This window comes from Taurulus bubalis (genome assembly GCF_910589615.1).
Source record: "Taurulus bubalis genome assembly, chromosome: 6".
In the NCBI taxonomy this organism is placed as follows: Eukaryota; Metazoa; Chordata; class Actinopteri; order Perciformes; family Cottidae; genus Taurulus; species Taurulus bubalis.
Genome location: NC_136594.1, coordinates 18,997,148 through 19,013,410, shown reverse-complemented (window position 1 = coordinate 19,013,410; position 16,263 = coordinate 18,997,148). Strand labels below are relative to the sequence as shown.

At 45.8% G+C, this 16,263-nt stretch overlaps 1 protein-coding gene across 1 annotated transcript in view; it reads left to right on the top strand.

Moving 5' to 3' along the window:
• Positions 1–14,196, top strand: part of LOC306738226 (adhesion G protein-coupled receptor L1-like) — a gene marked incomplete at both ends in the record, with an annotated part of 16,080 nt that extends 1,884 nt beyond the window's left edge. Inside the window, 24 exons of the mRNA XM_079220055.1 lie at positions 153–366; positions 843–952; positions 1,710–1,724; positions 3,021–3,228; positions 3,755–4,019; positions 4,122–4,461; positions 4,546–4,839; positions 6,068–6,171; positions 6,323–6,508; positions 6,623–6,661; positions 6,739–6,919; positions 7,015–7,137; positions 7,345–7,562; positions 7,681–7,854; positions 8,517–8,729; positions 8,822–9,042; positions 9,323–9,389; positions 9,520–9,608; positions 10,394–10,562; positions 10,644–10,793; positions 10,893–10,989; positions 11,071–11,181; positions 11,880–11,897; positions 12,206–14,196. Coding sequence (XP_079076181.1) covers positions 153–366; positions 843–952; positions 1,710–1,724; positions 3,021–3,228; positions 3,755–4,019; positions 4,122–4,461; positions 4,546–4,839; positions 6,068–6,171; positions 6,323–6,508; positions 6,623–6,661; positions 6,739–6,919; positions 7,015–7,137; positions 7,345–7,562; positions 7,681–7,854; positions 8,517–8,729; positions 8,822–9,042; positions 9,323–9,389; positions 9,520–9,608; positions 10,394–10,562; positions 10,644–10,793; positions 10,893–10,989; positions 11,071–11,181; positions 11,880–11,897; positions 12,206–14,196 — 5,597 coding nt within the window. The remainder of the gene's footprint in view (positions 1–152; positions 367–842; positions 953–1,709; positions 1,725–3,020; positions 3,229–3,754; positions 4,020–4,121; positions 4,462–4,545; positions 4,840–6,067; positions 6,172–6,322; positions 6,509–6,622; positions 6,662–6,738; positions 6,920–7,014; positions 7,138–7,344; positions 7,563–7,680; positions 7,855–8,516; positions 8,730–8,821; positions 9,043–9,322; positions 9,390–9,519; positions 9,609–10,393; positions 10,563–10,643; positions 10,794–10,892; positions 10,990–11,070; positions 11,182–11,879; positions 11,898–12,205) is intronic.
• Positions 14,197–16,263: the final 2,067 nt, after the last annotated feature.

Sequence of the window (16,263 nt, the reverse complement as noted above, 5' to 3'; positions counted from 1 at the left end):
ACTACATTGGAAGACAGATTAAATGTTAATTGTTCTTAAAACATGAATGATGAATGAAAATGATTTATCTGCTTTTCTTCCTTCCTCCACCATTTGCCCTCTTCCTCATCCTATCCTCCCGTCTTCCCCACCTCCACCCCTCTCATGAGCAGCGATGTCCCGGGCCGCAATGCCGTTCGGGCTGCTGCGCAGGGAGCTGGCATGCGAGGGTTATCCCATAGAGCTCCGCTGCCCAGGAAGTGACGTGGTGATGGTAGAGACAGCCAACTATGGACGCACCGATGACAAGATTTGTGACGCAGACCCCTTCCAGATGGAGAACACACAGTGTTACCTCCCAGACGCACTTAAGATTATGGCCCAGAGGTGTGTATGTGCTGAGTTACAGCTTAAATCATACAGCAAGGGCGCACATTGTAATGCCATTATTGTTGTTCTATGTTTGAGTATGTGCAAACATTTTGGAAGCAGTTAAACCAATCAATGAGAGCATCTACTGTTTCTTACATACCGTAGTGTGCACTGCTATGCAATATACCTGTGGATTCATGTCAGAGGAAACGTTAGACAAAGCCAATACTTCTGTTGGGAGTCATGTGTACGTGCTAGTGCAGTAATCTCTCCAGCTGAGTCTGAGTGCCTGACTGCACCATTAGCTGTGTACTCAGCAGTGTTTTCCTAGAAGAACTGATCAATATTCAGTCAGAGGGAGAGGGAGAGTAGACAAATGGAGTGTCCTTTGCTTCCCCTTTCCTGTCTGTTAATCACTCTCCGTCCTTTCATTGTTTTCTCTTCCTATCATCCCTTTTCACTTATCCGTCCATCCATCTGCTGTCCTCCAGATGTAACAACAGGACTCAGTGTGTGGTGGTCGCGGGGGTCGACGTGTTCCCAGACCCCTGTCCTGGAACATACAAGTACCTGGAGATCCAGTATGAGTGTGTCCCTTACAGTAAGTATTCATATTTATAAACACATACATAAACACACACATACATACACACACAAACATAATTACACGCAAATATGTGCACGCAAAACACAGAGATGTAATCTATTTTGGTCTAGCTATATTGTAGGCTTATGTTTTTTGTTTTTTTGTTCTTATAACCTCTGATGTCGACTGTATCCCTGAGAGATTGATGAATAGAACTTTTTTTTCTCAGGGAGTGTGTGCGTGTGTGTGAAATACATAATGAAAGGTGGATGGAGAAAGTACAGAGAGGGAAACTGTAGGACATATGCATACTGTATGTCTTCTGTATGTGTGTGTGTGTGTGCGTGTGCGCGCGCGTGTGTGGGTGTATGCGAGAGTGCATGTATGCATTTGCGCGTGCATGCGTGTGTGTTTTCTTTTTCAGATTCACGCCACAGGAGTTGCTCTCTTTTCTCCACAGGAGCCTGATTGAGGGAAGGAGAGATCGGGGGAGGTGGAGGGAGGGGAGAGGGGGATGATGGGGGCGTAAGGGAGGGGAGGGGGTTTGCTGGGTCTCTTTTGTGCTTCTTCTTTCTTTTACGTGAATTATAAACTTTGTGGTGAGAATGACTTCCAAAGTCTTCATCTGTGCAATTCTTTCTTTCTTTATCTTTTTTCTTTCTTTCTTTCTTTCTTTCTTTCTTTCTTTCTTTCTTTCTTTTCTTTACTTCCCTTCTTTCTCCCTCTGACTTCTCTTTCTTTCTCTCCCTCTTTTTTTCCTATGCTTGAGTAGAAGTGGACCAAAAAGGTAAAAACAAAACATTGTAGCATCTTGATCTCTTACCCCCAACCCCCACTCTTTTCTCTCCTCCTCTTCCTCTCTCCTGCCATCTCTCTCTTCCTCCTACCCTAGGACGTTGTTTCGTAGTCATGCTGGATGTTGCCCCCCTTTTTTCATTTCCTACTTGATTATTTCGTCACCCTCATTTTATTCATCTATTGTGGTTGAAACCCGTCCTTTTATCCAATTGTATCCAGGTTCTGCACATAGTCCCTCCTACACTTTTCTCTCTCTCTTTCTCTCTCCAGTTTCTCCCCCTCTTCTTCCTCTCTTGCTCCTGGTCGATCTCTCTGTCTCTTATTTCTCTCCCTCAGTCTCTCTGTGCACACACAAACATAAACACAACTGCTCACACAAACATAAACATAATCTTCTTACCTTTTCTCTCTTTCTCACTATTTCCTTTTCACAAACAAGCACCGTTCTTTCTTTCTTTCTTGCAATCATTCCTTCCTACTTGTCTGATCATCCTCCTCATGCTTATTTTCCCTTTTCTTCCCTTATAGGAAGAGCCCCTTATTTATCTTCATAGGAAAAATAAGACCAAATGTGTGTGATTGTATATCCTTCTGGATGTGTGCTTACCAAGCACTGCTTCCGTGTGTGAGTGTGTGTGCATGCCTATTTGCATGCCAGTGTAAGACTGTACAGTAAACATATGTGTTCATACAGTTATTGACATGTGGGTGGACCAATCGTTGTGCTCGGCGTAAACTAACCTGCCCTCTCATTCACTTCAAGGCAACATTTAGCTCCGCCTTCTGCGTCCCTGATTCTACCTCACACCCTTTTTCACTCTTTTTGCACTAACCCACACCCACACTTACGCACACACACACATGCATACACACACAAAGCACATAAACACACTCACACACACCTTTCATTGCAATGTCCCTGTTGTATTACTCACCACAAACACACACACACACACACACACACACACACACACACACACGCACACACACACACACGCGCTAACAGTGTGTGAATTTCAACACGTTTACGTCTCTTCTGTTGCTTGCCTCTTAAGATCAGCCCAGGTGTTTTAAATCCTTCTCTCTTTTCTCTTCATTCTTTTTTCTTCTTGCTGCATCAACTGCATCTAATTCGATCCATTTTTCATGCGTCAATCCATTTTCTCCCCATCTCCACTATCTTTCCACACTTTTCTGCTCCTCACTTCCTCCCCCGCTCTTCTTCTCCCTCTTCCTCTTCTTTCTGACATCCTGCTGTCTTCCCCTCCTCACTTCCGTCTTCCAGTTTTCGTGTGTCCGGGCTCACTGCTCAGCATCCAGCCGGCCTCCTCTCTTCTGGAGTCGGAGCATCAGTCGGGGGCGTGGTGTAAGGACCCGCTGCAGGCCGGTGACAGGCTGTACGTTATGCCGTGGACGCCATATAGGACTGAAGGGCTTTATGAGTACGCCTCCTGGGACAACTACCGCCAGAACAGAGTCACCACCACCTATAAGTGAGTAATGTCTCTATGTACACTGTGTATTGGCGAAAATGCGACCTTGGGATCTGGACACTAATGAATGATTATGATTATTCAATTCTTCCAAAGGAAATCTAAATGGTTCAATTCATTTTTCAATTTAAGTTTAATCAGTTCAAAACAGAATAACAGAATGCTGACTCTACATGAGAGTTTAAAATCCCTAAAACCTTGGTTTCAAATATTAAGCATCTAACTGTACGTATCTATAGCTAAATAAGAAACAAGCTGAGTTAAAGTTATAACCCTTAGATTTGTATCATAGTAAACCCAATTTTGTATTATATTTGTGACTGGTATTTATTCTGCCATATACATGAAATGTGTTAACACTGTCAGTCTGCCATTCTCACTCTGGCCTTAAATGCTACACTGCATGTGCTTGTGGAGAACCTGTAGGATGAAATTAACTCTCTTTTCCTAATTAATGAAATCACATCTTACTATAAAGAGCATGAACTTCTATGTATTACTTCATATTTTCATCATTCTCTCCTAGGTTGCCGAGCCGCGTGGACGGTACAGGCTTTGTGGTGTATGACGGCGCCGTGTTTTACAACAAGGAGCGAACACGCAATCTGGTCAAATATGATCTGCGGACACGCATCAAGAGCGGCGAGGCGGTGGTGGTCAATGCCAACTACCACGACACCTCGCCTTACCGCTGGGGAGGGAAGTCAGACATTGATCTGGCGGTGGACGAGAACGGCCTTTGGGTGATCTACTCGACTGAAGCCAATAATGGACGCATCGTGGTCAGCCAGGTACAGAAGGAGGAAGGAAAACAGATCGATGACTTAAAAAATAATGAAAGGTTTCATGAGTGAGTTCTAACATCTTCCCATGTCTTTTTTTTTCATTTGCAGGTGAACCCGTACACCCTGCGCTTTGAAGGTACGTGGGCCACCGGCTTTGACAAGCGCGGGGCGAGCAATGCCTTCATGGCCTGTGGGGTGCTCTACGCCGTGCGCTCCGTCTTCCAGGACGATGAGGGCCAGGCCGACGGTCGAGTCGGCAGCGACATGGTGGTTTATGCCTACGACACCAGCCGTGGACAGGAGCTGCCCGTTCAAATACCATTCCCCAACCCATACCAGTATATCTCCTCCATAGACTACAACCCCAGAGACAACCAGCTGTATGTGTGGAACAACTACTATGTGCTGAGATACCCGCTACAGTTTACACCGCCACCGCCCACTAAAGGTCTGTGGACCAAGTTCACTTTTGTGTTTGGACATTCCGGTGTGCGTTGAAACCAGAGAAACAACTGTGTTTCCATCTTTCCAGGTCCTCTCTCGTCTCTGATGACGACCGTCCGTTCCTACACGGCCACTGTCTCGTTGACCCCAGTGCGGCCGTCGGCCTCTCACCCGATTGGCGTCATAAACCGAGGACCCTTTGACCAGCGGCCGATCACAGCCATGGTCCCTCTGACCCCACGTCCACCTCTGCGTGTCCCCTTGGCTCCTGGGGGCCCCGGTCAGGTGGGCGGATGTGAGGGCCGTGTGGCACGAGGGGTGCAGTGGCCGCCCACGCTGAAGGGAGAGACAGTGGAGAGGCCCTGCCCGAAAGGGTCACTGGGTAGGTGTGGCATGTGTGTGTGTGTGTGTGTGTACAGATGTGAGTATGCCAATCTGCGTGCTGCGCTGTGTGTATGTGGGGTAGCTGCATGTGTGAGTCTGTATCTTGTTTCCCTTTGAAATGTAGTCGGATGTCCCCTCTTTGAACTTGCCCTCATATTAGAGAGAGAAGAAGAAAGAGTTCATAGTGTCAAGAGAAGCTGGGTTCGTCAACTCTTCCTCTCGCTGTGCAGCTGTCTTCCTCCGCCCAGCGCTCCCTCTGAGCCAAAGCTGTTATTCAGATTATGTAGATAAACCTGTGGGGCATTTTGCCTCGTCCTAATCACGTTGAATGGTTTGGACATGGTTTTAGCACGGAGGTGATGGTTTCACCGGGGAATGATCTGATACTAAATGTTTGCAACTGAACATGGTGTAAGAGTTCTGTGCTTTATAAAATATCTATGCTTGACTAAACGTTTAGCCTCTTTCAAGCTCATAATAAAAAATGCACAGTACATTTAGTTCACTGGTGAAGACAACAACCCATGTGTTTTTTGACAGAGGTTGATAATTAATCGAGATAGAAGGAGAGTAAATAATTAACCTAAATTCATCAAGTGGACTTAAAACACAACTCCAAATGAACGCTAATGTTGTTTCTTGCTGGAAGTTTCGAAAACTTTACTTGGAAAGCAAATAATCCCACACTTTTTTTTGAGTTTTTGGTCCCACACACCTGTCACTAAGACTGTATGGTGTGCTATAACGGTTTTCAAATTGATGACACTTAAGCCATGACTTTATAAAATTACATCTTCAAGGTATGTATGTATATGTTGTCCTTATTATGAAGTCATTCTGCATAAAACGTTTTTATCAAAAAAACATACAAACAAAAACAAAGTATCCATTACTTGACTTCAACAGATAATACATGTATTTGCAGTCCACATTTTTAGGAATAGTTCCTCCTGATTTATTGTTTATTTCATGAATATATACTCAGGTTTGAATGACTTTCTTGTCTTTCATTAAGCAGACAACAATTAAGTGACAACTGTTTTTATTATTTTTGCTGCACTACATTATCTGCTTCTAGAAAAATGAAAAAATGAAAACAAATGCTGCATGTAAGGGTAAAAGATGCATGGGAAAAGATTTGCAAGTGTCGAACTACCTCAGGTCTGTATAACACTAGTGGTCCTTTCTCTTTCTGACAGTCTGTGTCGCCCCGTCTGTCTCTGCAGGTATCGCTTCCTATCAGTGCATCCAGTCTCCGGTGGGCTGGAGCTCCAGAGGGCCTGACCTTTCCAACTGCACCTCTCCCTGGGTCAGCCAAATTGCACAGAAGGTTAGTCACACACCCACACACACACACACACACACACACACACACACACACACACACACACGCTGTGCAAATCCCCTAAAGCCAGTCAACAAGCAGCTCTCTCTTAAATGTCAAAATATTTGACATTACAAACACTCCCGCCTCTCTCCAGATTAAGAGCGGAGAGAACGCAGCCAACATCGCTGGGGAGTTGGTCAACTTGACCCGGGGACGAATCTATGCTGGTGATGTCAGCATGTCCGTCAAGTTAATTGAACAGCTTTTGGACATCCTGGACTCCCAGCTCCAGGCCTTGAGACCGGCCAATAAAGAGTCAGCAGCGCGCAATTACAACAAGGTAAATTGTTCCTGTTGTCAGTGCAGAGGTGTACTCAACCTTTCCTGGAAATGAGAGCAGAAATGTCAGTGATGATGATTCTAACATTAGATTTTTTTATTCTGTTTTTTTTAGCTGCAGAAGAGGGAACGCACATGCAGAGCGTATGTTCAGGTAAGAAAGACAGACAAGCAGACAGATAGATAATAAAAAGAGAAAGAATAAAACACTTATTTCTCTTTCTCTGTCAGGCGGTCGTTCAGACAGTCGACAACCTGTTGGGTCCTGAGGCTCTGGTGTCCTGGGCGGACATGAGCGGTGTCGATCAGTCCCGCTCAGCATCGCTGCTATTAGACGCAGTGGAGAAAGGAGCATTTTTATTGGCAAACAATCTTTACGAAGGCCGCTTCAGTGACAGGGCACCAAATGTTGGTATGTGGTCCCTCTCTTTTCTTTCTTTTGCTTTACATGTGTGGAAATTACCAGTTTGTTTAAGCTTTTGTGTATGTCTGTTCCTGTGTGCACAGATCTGGAGGTGTATGTACTAAATACAGAGGCAGACATACAGGATCTGACGTTCCCTCACTCCTACGACAGCGACAGCATCTTGCAGATATCAGCACTGGCTCTGCAACAGTACAGCAACAATGGTTTGTGACACACACCAACACTAATCAATATGTTATACAGCTGGGTATTATAAAGTATAATGCCTGGGTTGGTAAACCATAGGTGGGACAAGTATCGGGTTGTGGAAGTAATACTAGTTTTTGTCCACAGATCAAAATCCAAACATTATAAAATGTAAGGCGGAAGTCTCAAATTTTCTCTTCACTATGTCCCCCTGTCCTCTGCAGGCCAGGTTAAGCTGGTCCTCTCGCTCTATAAGAACCTGGGGTCCTTCCTGACTACCCAGAATTCCACACTGCGACTCGGATTGGGGCTGGGCCAGGGATCGGAGGCCAGGCGCAGGAGCCTGGTGGTCAACTCCCATGTCATCTCCGCCTCTGTGCACAGAGGATCCAACAGAGTGTATCTCTCTGAGCCGGTGATCTTCACTCTCAGACACCTACAGGTTTGTTTGGAAATATGTTGACCTCTAATGTTAGAATGAGCAAATTCCCTCATGGCCACTAAGTATCATTTATGCCGTATGCACTTAAATATGTTTTGGTGTGCGTTCGACTCCACAGCTGGAGAACCACTTTGGCCCCAACTGTTCTTTCTGGAACGGAACAGGGGTTTCTGGGAGCGGCCGGTGGTCCACACAGGGCTGCCGTCTGTTACACACTAACAACACACACACTACCTGCGCCTGCAACCACCTGTCCAGCTATGCTGTCCTCATGACATATCAGCAACCTGCTGTAAGTAACAAGCAGCACAAAAACGCTGCATTGTTTGAGTGTGTGTGTGTTTCTTCTGAACGTGCATTTCTCACACAGAACAGAAGCACAACGACAGTGCCGCAAAATGTAGCATTTAGCATTTGTGCAGATGTATGAATGGACCGTGTTACACGATAATACTGCCACTACTGCCTCATTTAAGTTGGACGGGTGCCAAACCGTAACTTCATAAATCCAGCTCCATCCTCGACCGACAAAGGCTTCCCGACTCCACCTTTGTGCACCCATTCGCTGAAGCACAGTTGGACTTCACCCCCACACTGCTGTTCAAAATGTTGTTTTAAAATCAAGCACAGAGGGGGATGATAATTGTGGGTTGTAGCTGTAAAAGAGGAAGAGAGAGAGAGTGATAAATGCTGCAGGCTATTTTGTCCTGCCATGAAATTGAATTAAGTGCTTCTCTGCAAGATGTCCTCTTTGTTGGGTGTGATTTTATTCATTTGAATAGATGTTATGTAACACACTGGGACACACAACCAGAGGCACACGAGGACGCAACGCCACTAAATACATCCGTATTCGCTCCCAATCCTGCATCTGCACCTGTTCCTGCACTCTTACAGGTACTCTTTAAGATCAGATCTTGAATCTCTCTGCGCTTTCTTCCCTGTCTGCTTCAGTTTGGGGTCGGTGTAGAAGAGCTTCTTGTCTACGTGGTTTCCTGGGTTGGCATCTCTGTAGCGCTGGTGTGTTTGGCCACCTGCCTTACTACCCTGTGCTGCCAGGGGGCGCCCTGGCACACGGACCACAGCACCATCCACTGCAACCTGTGGGCCAACCTGCTCATCACTGAGCTGCTCTTCCTTGTTGGTGCCAACAAGACGCAATATACGGTGAGTGCTCATTCGTGACTGATGTATTTTAAAGCATGTGGTTTCGCGTCGCATTTTGTGAAATATTCCATCTTCTCTTTCTGAATTTGCAGGTTGTGTGCTCCATCATTGCTGGCCTGCTGCACTTCTCGCTGCTCTCAGTGTTTTGCTGGTTGTGTCTGGAGGGGGTGGAGCTGTACTTGCTGCAGCGGGAGGTATTCGAGGGCCGTAACTCCAGGAGGAAGTACTTCTACCTGTGTGGCTACTCCATTCCTGGGCTGGTGGTGGCTGTCTCTGCAGCCATAGACTTCAGAGGCTACGGCTCAAAAACAGCGTACGTTCACAAGTGTGTGTGTGTGTGTGTGTGTGTGTGTGTGTGTGTGTGTGTGTGTGTGTGTGTGTGTGTGTGTGTGTACATTTTTAGGGGGATTAAGACTTTTTCTACATCTGTATATTCTTGTATCAGCTCCTAGACTGACTTTGCTATTTAGGAGATTATTATTGACTGTGATATGTGTGTCTGTGTGTGTGTGTGTGTGTGTGTGTGTGTGTGTGTGTGTGTGTGTGTGTGTGTGTGTGTGTGTGTGTGTGTGTGTGTGTGTGTGTGTGTGTAGATGTTGGCTGCGAACAGACAATTACTTCATCTGGAGTTTCCTCGGACCGGTTGGTGTCGTCATTACGGTGAGAACGGATAATTCATACAGACACAAACATTTTTATATATTTGTAATCATCACCGTGTAAGAACATCATGTTGAGTCATCAATAATAAATACATATTAAATAGTCTTTGTTCTTTTTTCGGCCTCAGTTGAACCTGGTTGTACTGGTGATGACTTTACATAAGATGCACAGCACTGCTGCTTTGAAGCCAGACTCCAGTCGCCATGACAACCTGAGGTAAGTACAGTGTCTCATGCTGATCTGTTGTGTTATGTGAAGATATTAGTTATGCTTCAGAGGCTCCAATCACATTAAAAAAATAAGTAAAGTGAATCATAATAACAATAATAAGAAATAACAATAAATAGTAATAGTAAAGTTGAATTTACAGTTTTTCTATCCTGTTGCATGTTTATTTGTAATATTATTGTTTATATAGTTAGTATAATATTAATTATTTAACCTGTTTAAACTAGAAGTACAAAAATTAAGAAAAACTTTGGAAATTAATGTTTCTTGAGCTGGAGCCAGTCTGTTAGTCAGTCAAACATTCACAGCTTTTACAAGATCAGAAACAGATGCACTACAGTGGTCCTGACAGCAGTATGGAAAAGTATAATTTGATTTAAGTAATTTGCTGTTCTGGATAAGTATGTAAAAAAGAGAGAATATTTGTGTTTCCAGACTATTGCCTCTCATACTTCCTCACTGCCTGGTTTGACAGTTTGAACGCAGTGATCGACTGCTGCGTAGAGACTCCTCGGCTCTGATTGATTGTTTTTCTTCGGGCGAGGTGCGAATGCCATTAGAGGCACTACGAGGAGGAACCAGATTTTTCCCACAGATTATCTGTATTACTGCAGGATAAAGTGACAGTTTGAGTAAATATGACAGAAAGTAATTTTTGTTAAAGTTTCCAACTGTAGCTTTTAAACTCGTGAACCGGAAAAATCAAATTACTAACAGATTTAGGTGAGCGAAGTCTTGTTCTTGTCAGAATGAAAATAAAATGTGATTTCCAGGGCGTGGGCGGTGGGCTCCCTGACGCTGCTCTTCCTGCAGAGCGTCACCTGGTCCTCAGGCCTGATGTTCCTGTGCGCTCCGTCTCTCCTCCTGGCGTACCTCTTCTCCTCCCTCAACACCGCCCAGGGCCTCCTCATCACCATACTGCACTGCACCCTCGCCAGGAAGGTCTGTCTCTGTGGCCATCTGTCTTCATGGAACTGTAAGACCTCATCATTTCTGACTAACGAGTTTAACTATTGCGTGTAGGGTCAGAAGGACTACGGACGATGCCTGCGCCTCTCGCAGTGTTGCGTAACTTCCTCTTCCAGCTCTCCGGACTCGGTGAAGGGTGCCGCCCTGAGGTCCAACAGCCGCTACACCAGCAGCCAGAGTCGGAGAGCCACTGCTAACAGACAGGTACATTACAATACAATGCACCTCTAAATCTCTGGCTCTTTGTCTCTCTCTCACTGTGTCTGAGTCAGTTTGACCTTGTGTGAAATATTTATATTCCAGAGTCGTATCAGGAGGATGTGGAATGACACCGTTCGCAGACAGACCGAATCGTCTTTCATCGCTGCAGACGTTAACAACACGCCTACTCTTAACCGAGGTAAAGATTTTTACTCTATTAAATGTCAGTGCTGCCTCTTCTGTTGTTCAGTTTTATTTATGTATCTCCATCTCTCCTCAGCTGCTTTGGGGAATCACTTCCTGACTAATCCGGTGTTGCAGACTCATGCTGGAGCCTCTCCTTACGACACGATGCTGGCCCAGGGGTACAACCAGCCCTTCTCCTCTACAGGTACAATTCATCACAACGTTCTGGGAGTTTATGTTTTCTACTCAGATTACTCTCTCTCTTTATGTTGGAATCCTTTACTGTCCTTTTACTTATGTGTGCTCCCAGTACCTTGCAACACTCTTATGCCAGTATTGCCCATGTAAGGCCACTCCCTCAAGTTTCTTAATTAAAAGTTGCACAGCATCAACTCTCAAATTGAATGTGTTCAATTCGGACATACCTTTTGGCAATTTTGACAATTTTGGGCGACTTATTTTTTGTGTTTTATGTGTACATAACATATTTTATGATCTATTCAATTCATGGTATTTAAGAAATAATAATAATAACTTGCAAGTGATTCCTCATAAACAAACATTGATGATGACACTATTTCTAAATTAGCGTAAACATTATGTAGCACATTCCTGTACCAGAATTATTTGTTAGCATACATTTATATCTGTGATAATATTGGCAATAATATTAGGCGACTGATTTATTGCTTTGGTTCTACTTCCTGAATTTCCCTGAGTGGTCTAAGACTTTTGCCCTCTTCAGTTTATAATTCTTCTGTTCCTGTACATTCTAAATGTTTTGAATGAAAAAAAAATTGGTTTATACCCGTGTGGTGTTCTGTTTCTAGTTTTTGACCTTGAGTTGTTTGTCTTTTAAATGTTTTTTTCCCCTCTCTGTCTCTCTGTCTAAACGTGGACCAGTAGGAACCTTCAGAAAGAGTATGAGCTCTCCTTCATTGTGCTCACTCGAATCATTGAGCGCCACTTCCTTGTTCAATTCATAGACCACCTGTGCAGCATTTGCATAGTAATTATTGACCATAAGGACATAACATACATCTCTCTCATGTGGCTGCATAACTGAACATTTCATCAAAGAATGTTTTCAATAATAACATTTTCCTGGGAAAGCCACTTCCTCACTAGGCACATGAATCCTAAACTCTCTCATCCATCCATTTACTTAAGTGTGAATCTTTTATGCTTTCCCTGTTCGCTAATTTTCATCTTCCTGTTTCTTCCAACAGAAGGGGGCGTGTCCCAGAGCCAGGAGTCCTGTGGGTTGGACAGTGTGTGTCTCAATGGAGGCTACACCCCCAACACCTTCACCCTGCACGGTCTGGGAACCACACCCGGGTCCCGAGCTGGAGTGGTGGGCAGCGCTGACCTTCTGCGGGAGGGAGGAGTTGGTATAGGAGGTGACGACATCTCCCCAGCCCTCCTCACCCCCCACGGGGCCACAGATCTGGGCAGCTGTGCTGGAATGCGTCGTAACCTGTCCGATGCAGCGGCGCTGGAGAAGATGATCATCTCCGAGTTGGTGCAGAGCAACCTGAGGCCCTCAGTCGCCATGCCAGTTCCTCCTGAGCGCTACGGAAGCCTGGCGCGGCCTCAGCACCACGACAGGGCCGCCCTCACACACACGGCCACTTTGACTCGACACGCACAGCCACCCCAAGAGGGCTGGGCTGCCACAATGCAGCCAAACGCACGCCACACTGCACAAGAGGCCTGGGCGCACACGCGGCACCACACACAAGACGCTGAGACACATTCCACGACACGTGGACAAGATCACGCCACGGCGCCGCGCCTACAAGATGGCTGGTCACACTCACGGGTTTCTGGAGACTCTGAGTCCCGTGAGCTGCTAAAAGACGGGGACAGGTCGTTGCAAGGCACTCTGAGTCGCCGCGGGCTCCAGGACCGGCAGCAGGCGCGCCCCCCTGATGTTCAGGCACGGCCCTACTCCACCCTCAGCCGCACACCCGGCACCCTGTCGCGCCACCGCGGCACAGTCGAGCCGAGCCTAGGGAGCGACAGAGACCGAGAGAGGGACAGGGATAGAGACAGGGAGCGTTACCGGGACAGGCCCCTCCCGCCTCCTCCTCCCCCTCCCCCACAGGAGCCTGACTCCCTGTACAAGGCCCTGGAGGAGCCCCTGCTGATGAAACAGAGGGAGGCAGGTGTAGAGGCATGGAGAAGTGGCCAAGACAGAGAGAAGGACGAGACATTTCTCTTAAAAAGAGATGAAATGATGGACGAATGGAGGGGAGGAAACGAGAGAGGCAGGGACGAGTCCTTTACCTCTCAGACAAGAGAAGAAGAGATGGACGAATGGAGAGCTGGAATGGAGAGAGGGAGGGAGGAATCTCATCTGCTGGAGAAGAGAGGTGGAAGGATGGAGGTGTGGCGGGGGGAGACAGACCAGGAAGAGACTTTTATAACACAGAAGAAAGATTTTGAGATTGACGGATGGAGAGGTGGGATGGACAGAGAGAAAGATGAATCCTTGTTTTTAAAGGACAGAGATGGATGGAGAGCAGGGATTGAGCGAGAAAATGAGAAACAGAAGGATAGAGCGCTGGATGTGTGGCGAGGAGGGATGGATATAGACAGGGACGAATCTTTCCTGTTCGAGAGCAAAGATGGCGGCCTCGACGGGAGGAAAAGAGGGAAAGATAGAGGGTCTCTTCGGTATCACGGCGAACGAGAGGATTCTGACAGCTTCGCTCTGCCTTTGACCCCTGATCTTGACCTTGACCCTGACTCCTCACCTATCTACGCCCGGGATTTAAACCCCTCCCCGCTCTATCCCGGAGACCGACGCTCGCCTCCGCTCGGCATCTTCCCCCGAAGCTCTCCCCCGACGAACATCTTCGCTCCTCGAGAAACTAACTCGCCTCCAAACAATCTCTACTCGCGCCACTCGCCCCAGGTGTACAGCCGAAGCAGCTCCCCTCCTCGATTCTACACCCGCACCTCCCCTCCGACCCTCTCTTACCCGGACAGCAGCCCCGAAGGTCCAGAAGAGGTCAGCAGCCCCATGGGCCAGACCCAGCGGCCCGCCCTGGAGCTGCCATACAGCCTGGGGCGACCCCCGCTCGGCCCGCGGCCCAATCATCTGCAGACCTTCTACCAGCCGCCGCCGCTGGCGTCCAACGGAGAGGCAGTGTACACAGCAGAGCCCACCTCGGAGGGAGAGGACGGACAGATGCAGCGGGTGACGAGCCTGTGACTAGGGCGGTGGTGATCGGGGCATAGAAACCAGGGACGAGGAGGAAGACGGTGGTTGTAACAAATAACGAAGATCACTCTGATGGAAAAGATGATGATTATGATGGCAAAGAGGATATTGATGATGGATAATGAAGGTAATGATGATGACAGTGATGGCTCCTCCCTGCTTCTATCTCCCGATCACCACGAGACTTCCCCCTTTTCATGTTTTGTTACTTTTCTATGACTGTGATCCATTTATAATTATTCCTCCTTCACTTCCTCTCTTTGCTCTCTCTTTCCTGAAACCCTTATGTATCTTCCCGCCTCATTGGTGCTTGTCCTTATTGGCCCATCGTCTTAAGTTTCTATTGGTTTGTCGGCTGGGTGTTGCCCTTCCCTGTAGCAAGCAAACAGTGTGTCAAAGAAGCACTTGTGTGTTGCCAAAAAATCCTTTCAAAGAACATGTGCATGACTTTATAGTGGCTTTACCAGGCTACATACTGTAGGAGGAAAGTGCTGAAGCGTGTGTGTGTGTGTGTGTGTGTGTGTGTGTGTGTGTGTGTGTGTGTGTGTGTGTGTGTGTGTGTGTGTGTGTGTGTGTGAGCGTGTGTGTGTGTATGAATAGCTTGATGAGCATGCATGTGTGTAAGGATGATTGCGAGTGTGAGTGTGTGTATATAGACATCACTCTTGTATAATTAATGTATCACAGTGAAGCATTTTATCAATATCAACTGGGGGGCCTCTTACACACATCCCCTCCTACTGGTTTTGAACTCTTGACCAATCCCATTTCACATCAAGACCCTCCCTCCACCTGCCACAAACTGTTGGTGATGGAACTCGTTGCCACGGAGCCTGTCATAGCAACAGAACTATTGACTCCAGAGCCAGAGATCATATGAAACCTCAGAACTTTTCTGCAACCCCCTGAGATCTTTGTAAATATCAACCTCCAGTGTTCTGATTGTCTTGTATTGCTATTGAAGTTCAAGTAAACATGTGAAATAAATGTTACCGTCTTTCTCATTGTGTGGATGTACAGAGAGAAAGGTGTTTCACTCAGAGGAGAAATGCAGATCTGCAGTGGAAAAGGAGGGCGAGAGATTGTTGATGGATATAATGAAGAGACAGTCTGAGTTAGACGGATGAGAATAACTGCTTTTACAAGCTGTGGTTTATGTAACTAAGTACTACTAGTACTTGTACGTTACTTCCATTATATATTCTACTCAACACACTATCTGACACAGTTAGTTACTTTGTAGATAGAGATTCTATATACAAAAAATATGATGATTTTAATATGAAGCATTGTTACAGATTAAAACAACCCATCAGTATATAAAGTGTCTTAAATTGTCTCTTACTCATCCGGCTACAATTGAAATGCTTTTTATGCCTCAGTACTAATAAACCAATAATACTGTCTATAATAATGGAACTCTGATGAGGGTCTGCTCAATTAGTACTTTTACTTTCGATACTCGTGCTTACATATTTAAGTACAATTTTGAATGCATAATATATTTAAATGGTGGTGTTGCTTGATCTGAGTACTTCTTCTACCAATGCTGACGGAGAAAAAGGGTATTTCATTTGAGATGAAGCTACTGTATAACAAAGTTATCCGCCTTAACTCAGTAGAGCATGAATCCCAATACAGACATTTACTACATTATATGGAGTGGATTTGCAGTTACTTTTGTTCACCGCACACATGTTGGATGGTGGAGACCAAAGCATAAGAGCATAAAGAGAATCAAATTAATATTAGGACTTATATTTGTCAGATGGCCAGAAACACTCAGAATAAATGCTGTGTGTACTCATTCACAAATAGGCCAACATCTTTGCTATATTCATTTAATATGTTACTGTTGTTTTAAAAGTGTCTTGCTTTGCCTAAAAATTGCTCAATTACTCAACTAAATTGACTTTAGGGTGGAGTAATCATCTTTTAAAAGATTATGCAATGATTCGTCTCGCGTAGTCAGAACTGAACAAAAGCCTTGCTCCTACACCAGTATGATAATGCTAACGCTTTGGCTTTAGTAAAATATATTTAAACCATTCACTATTG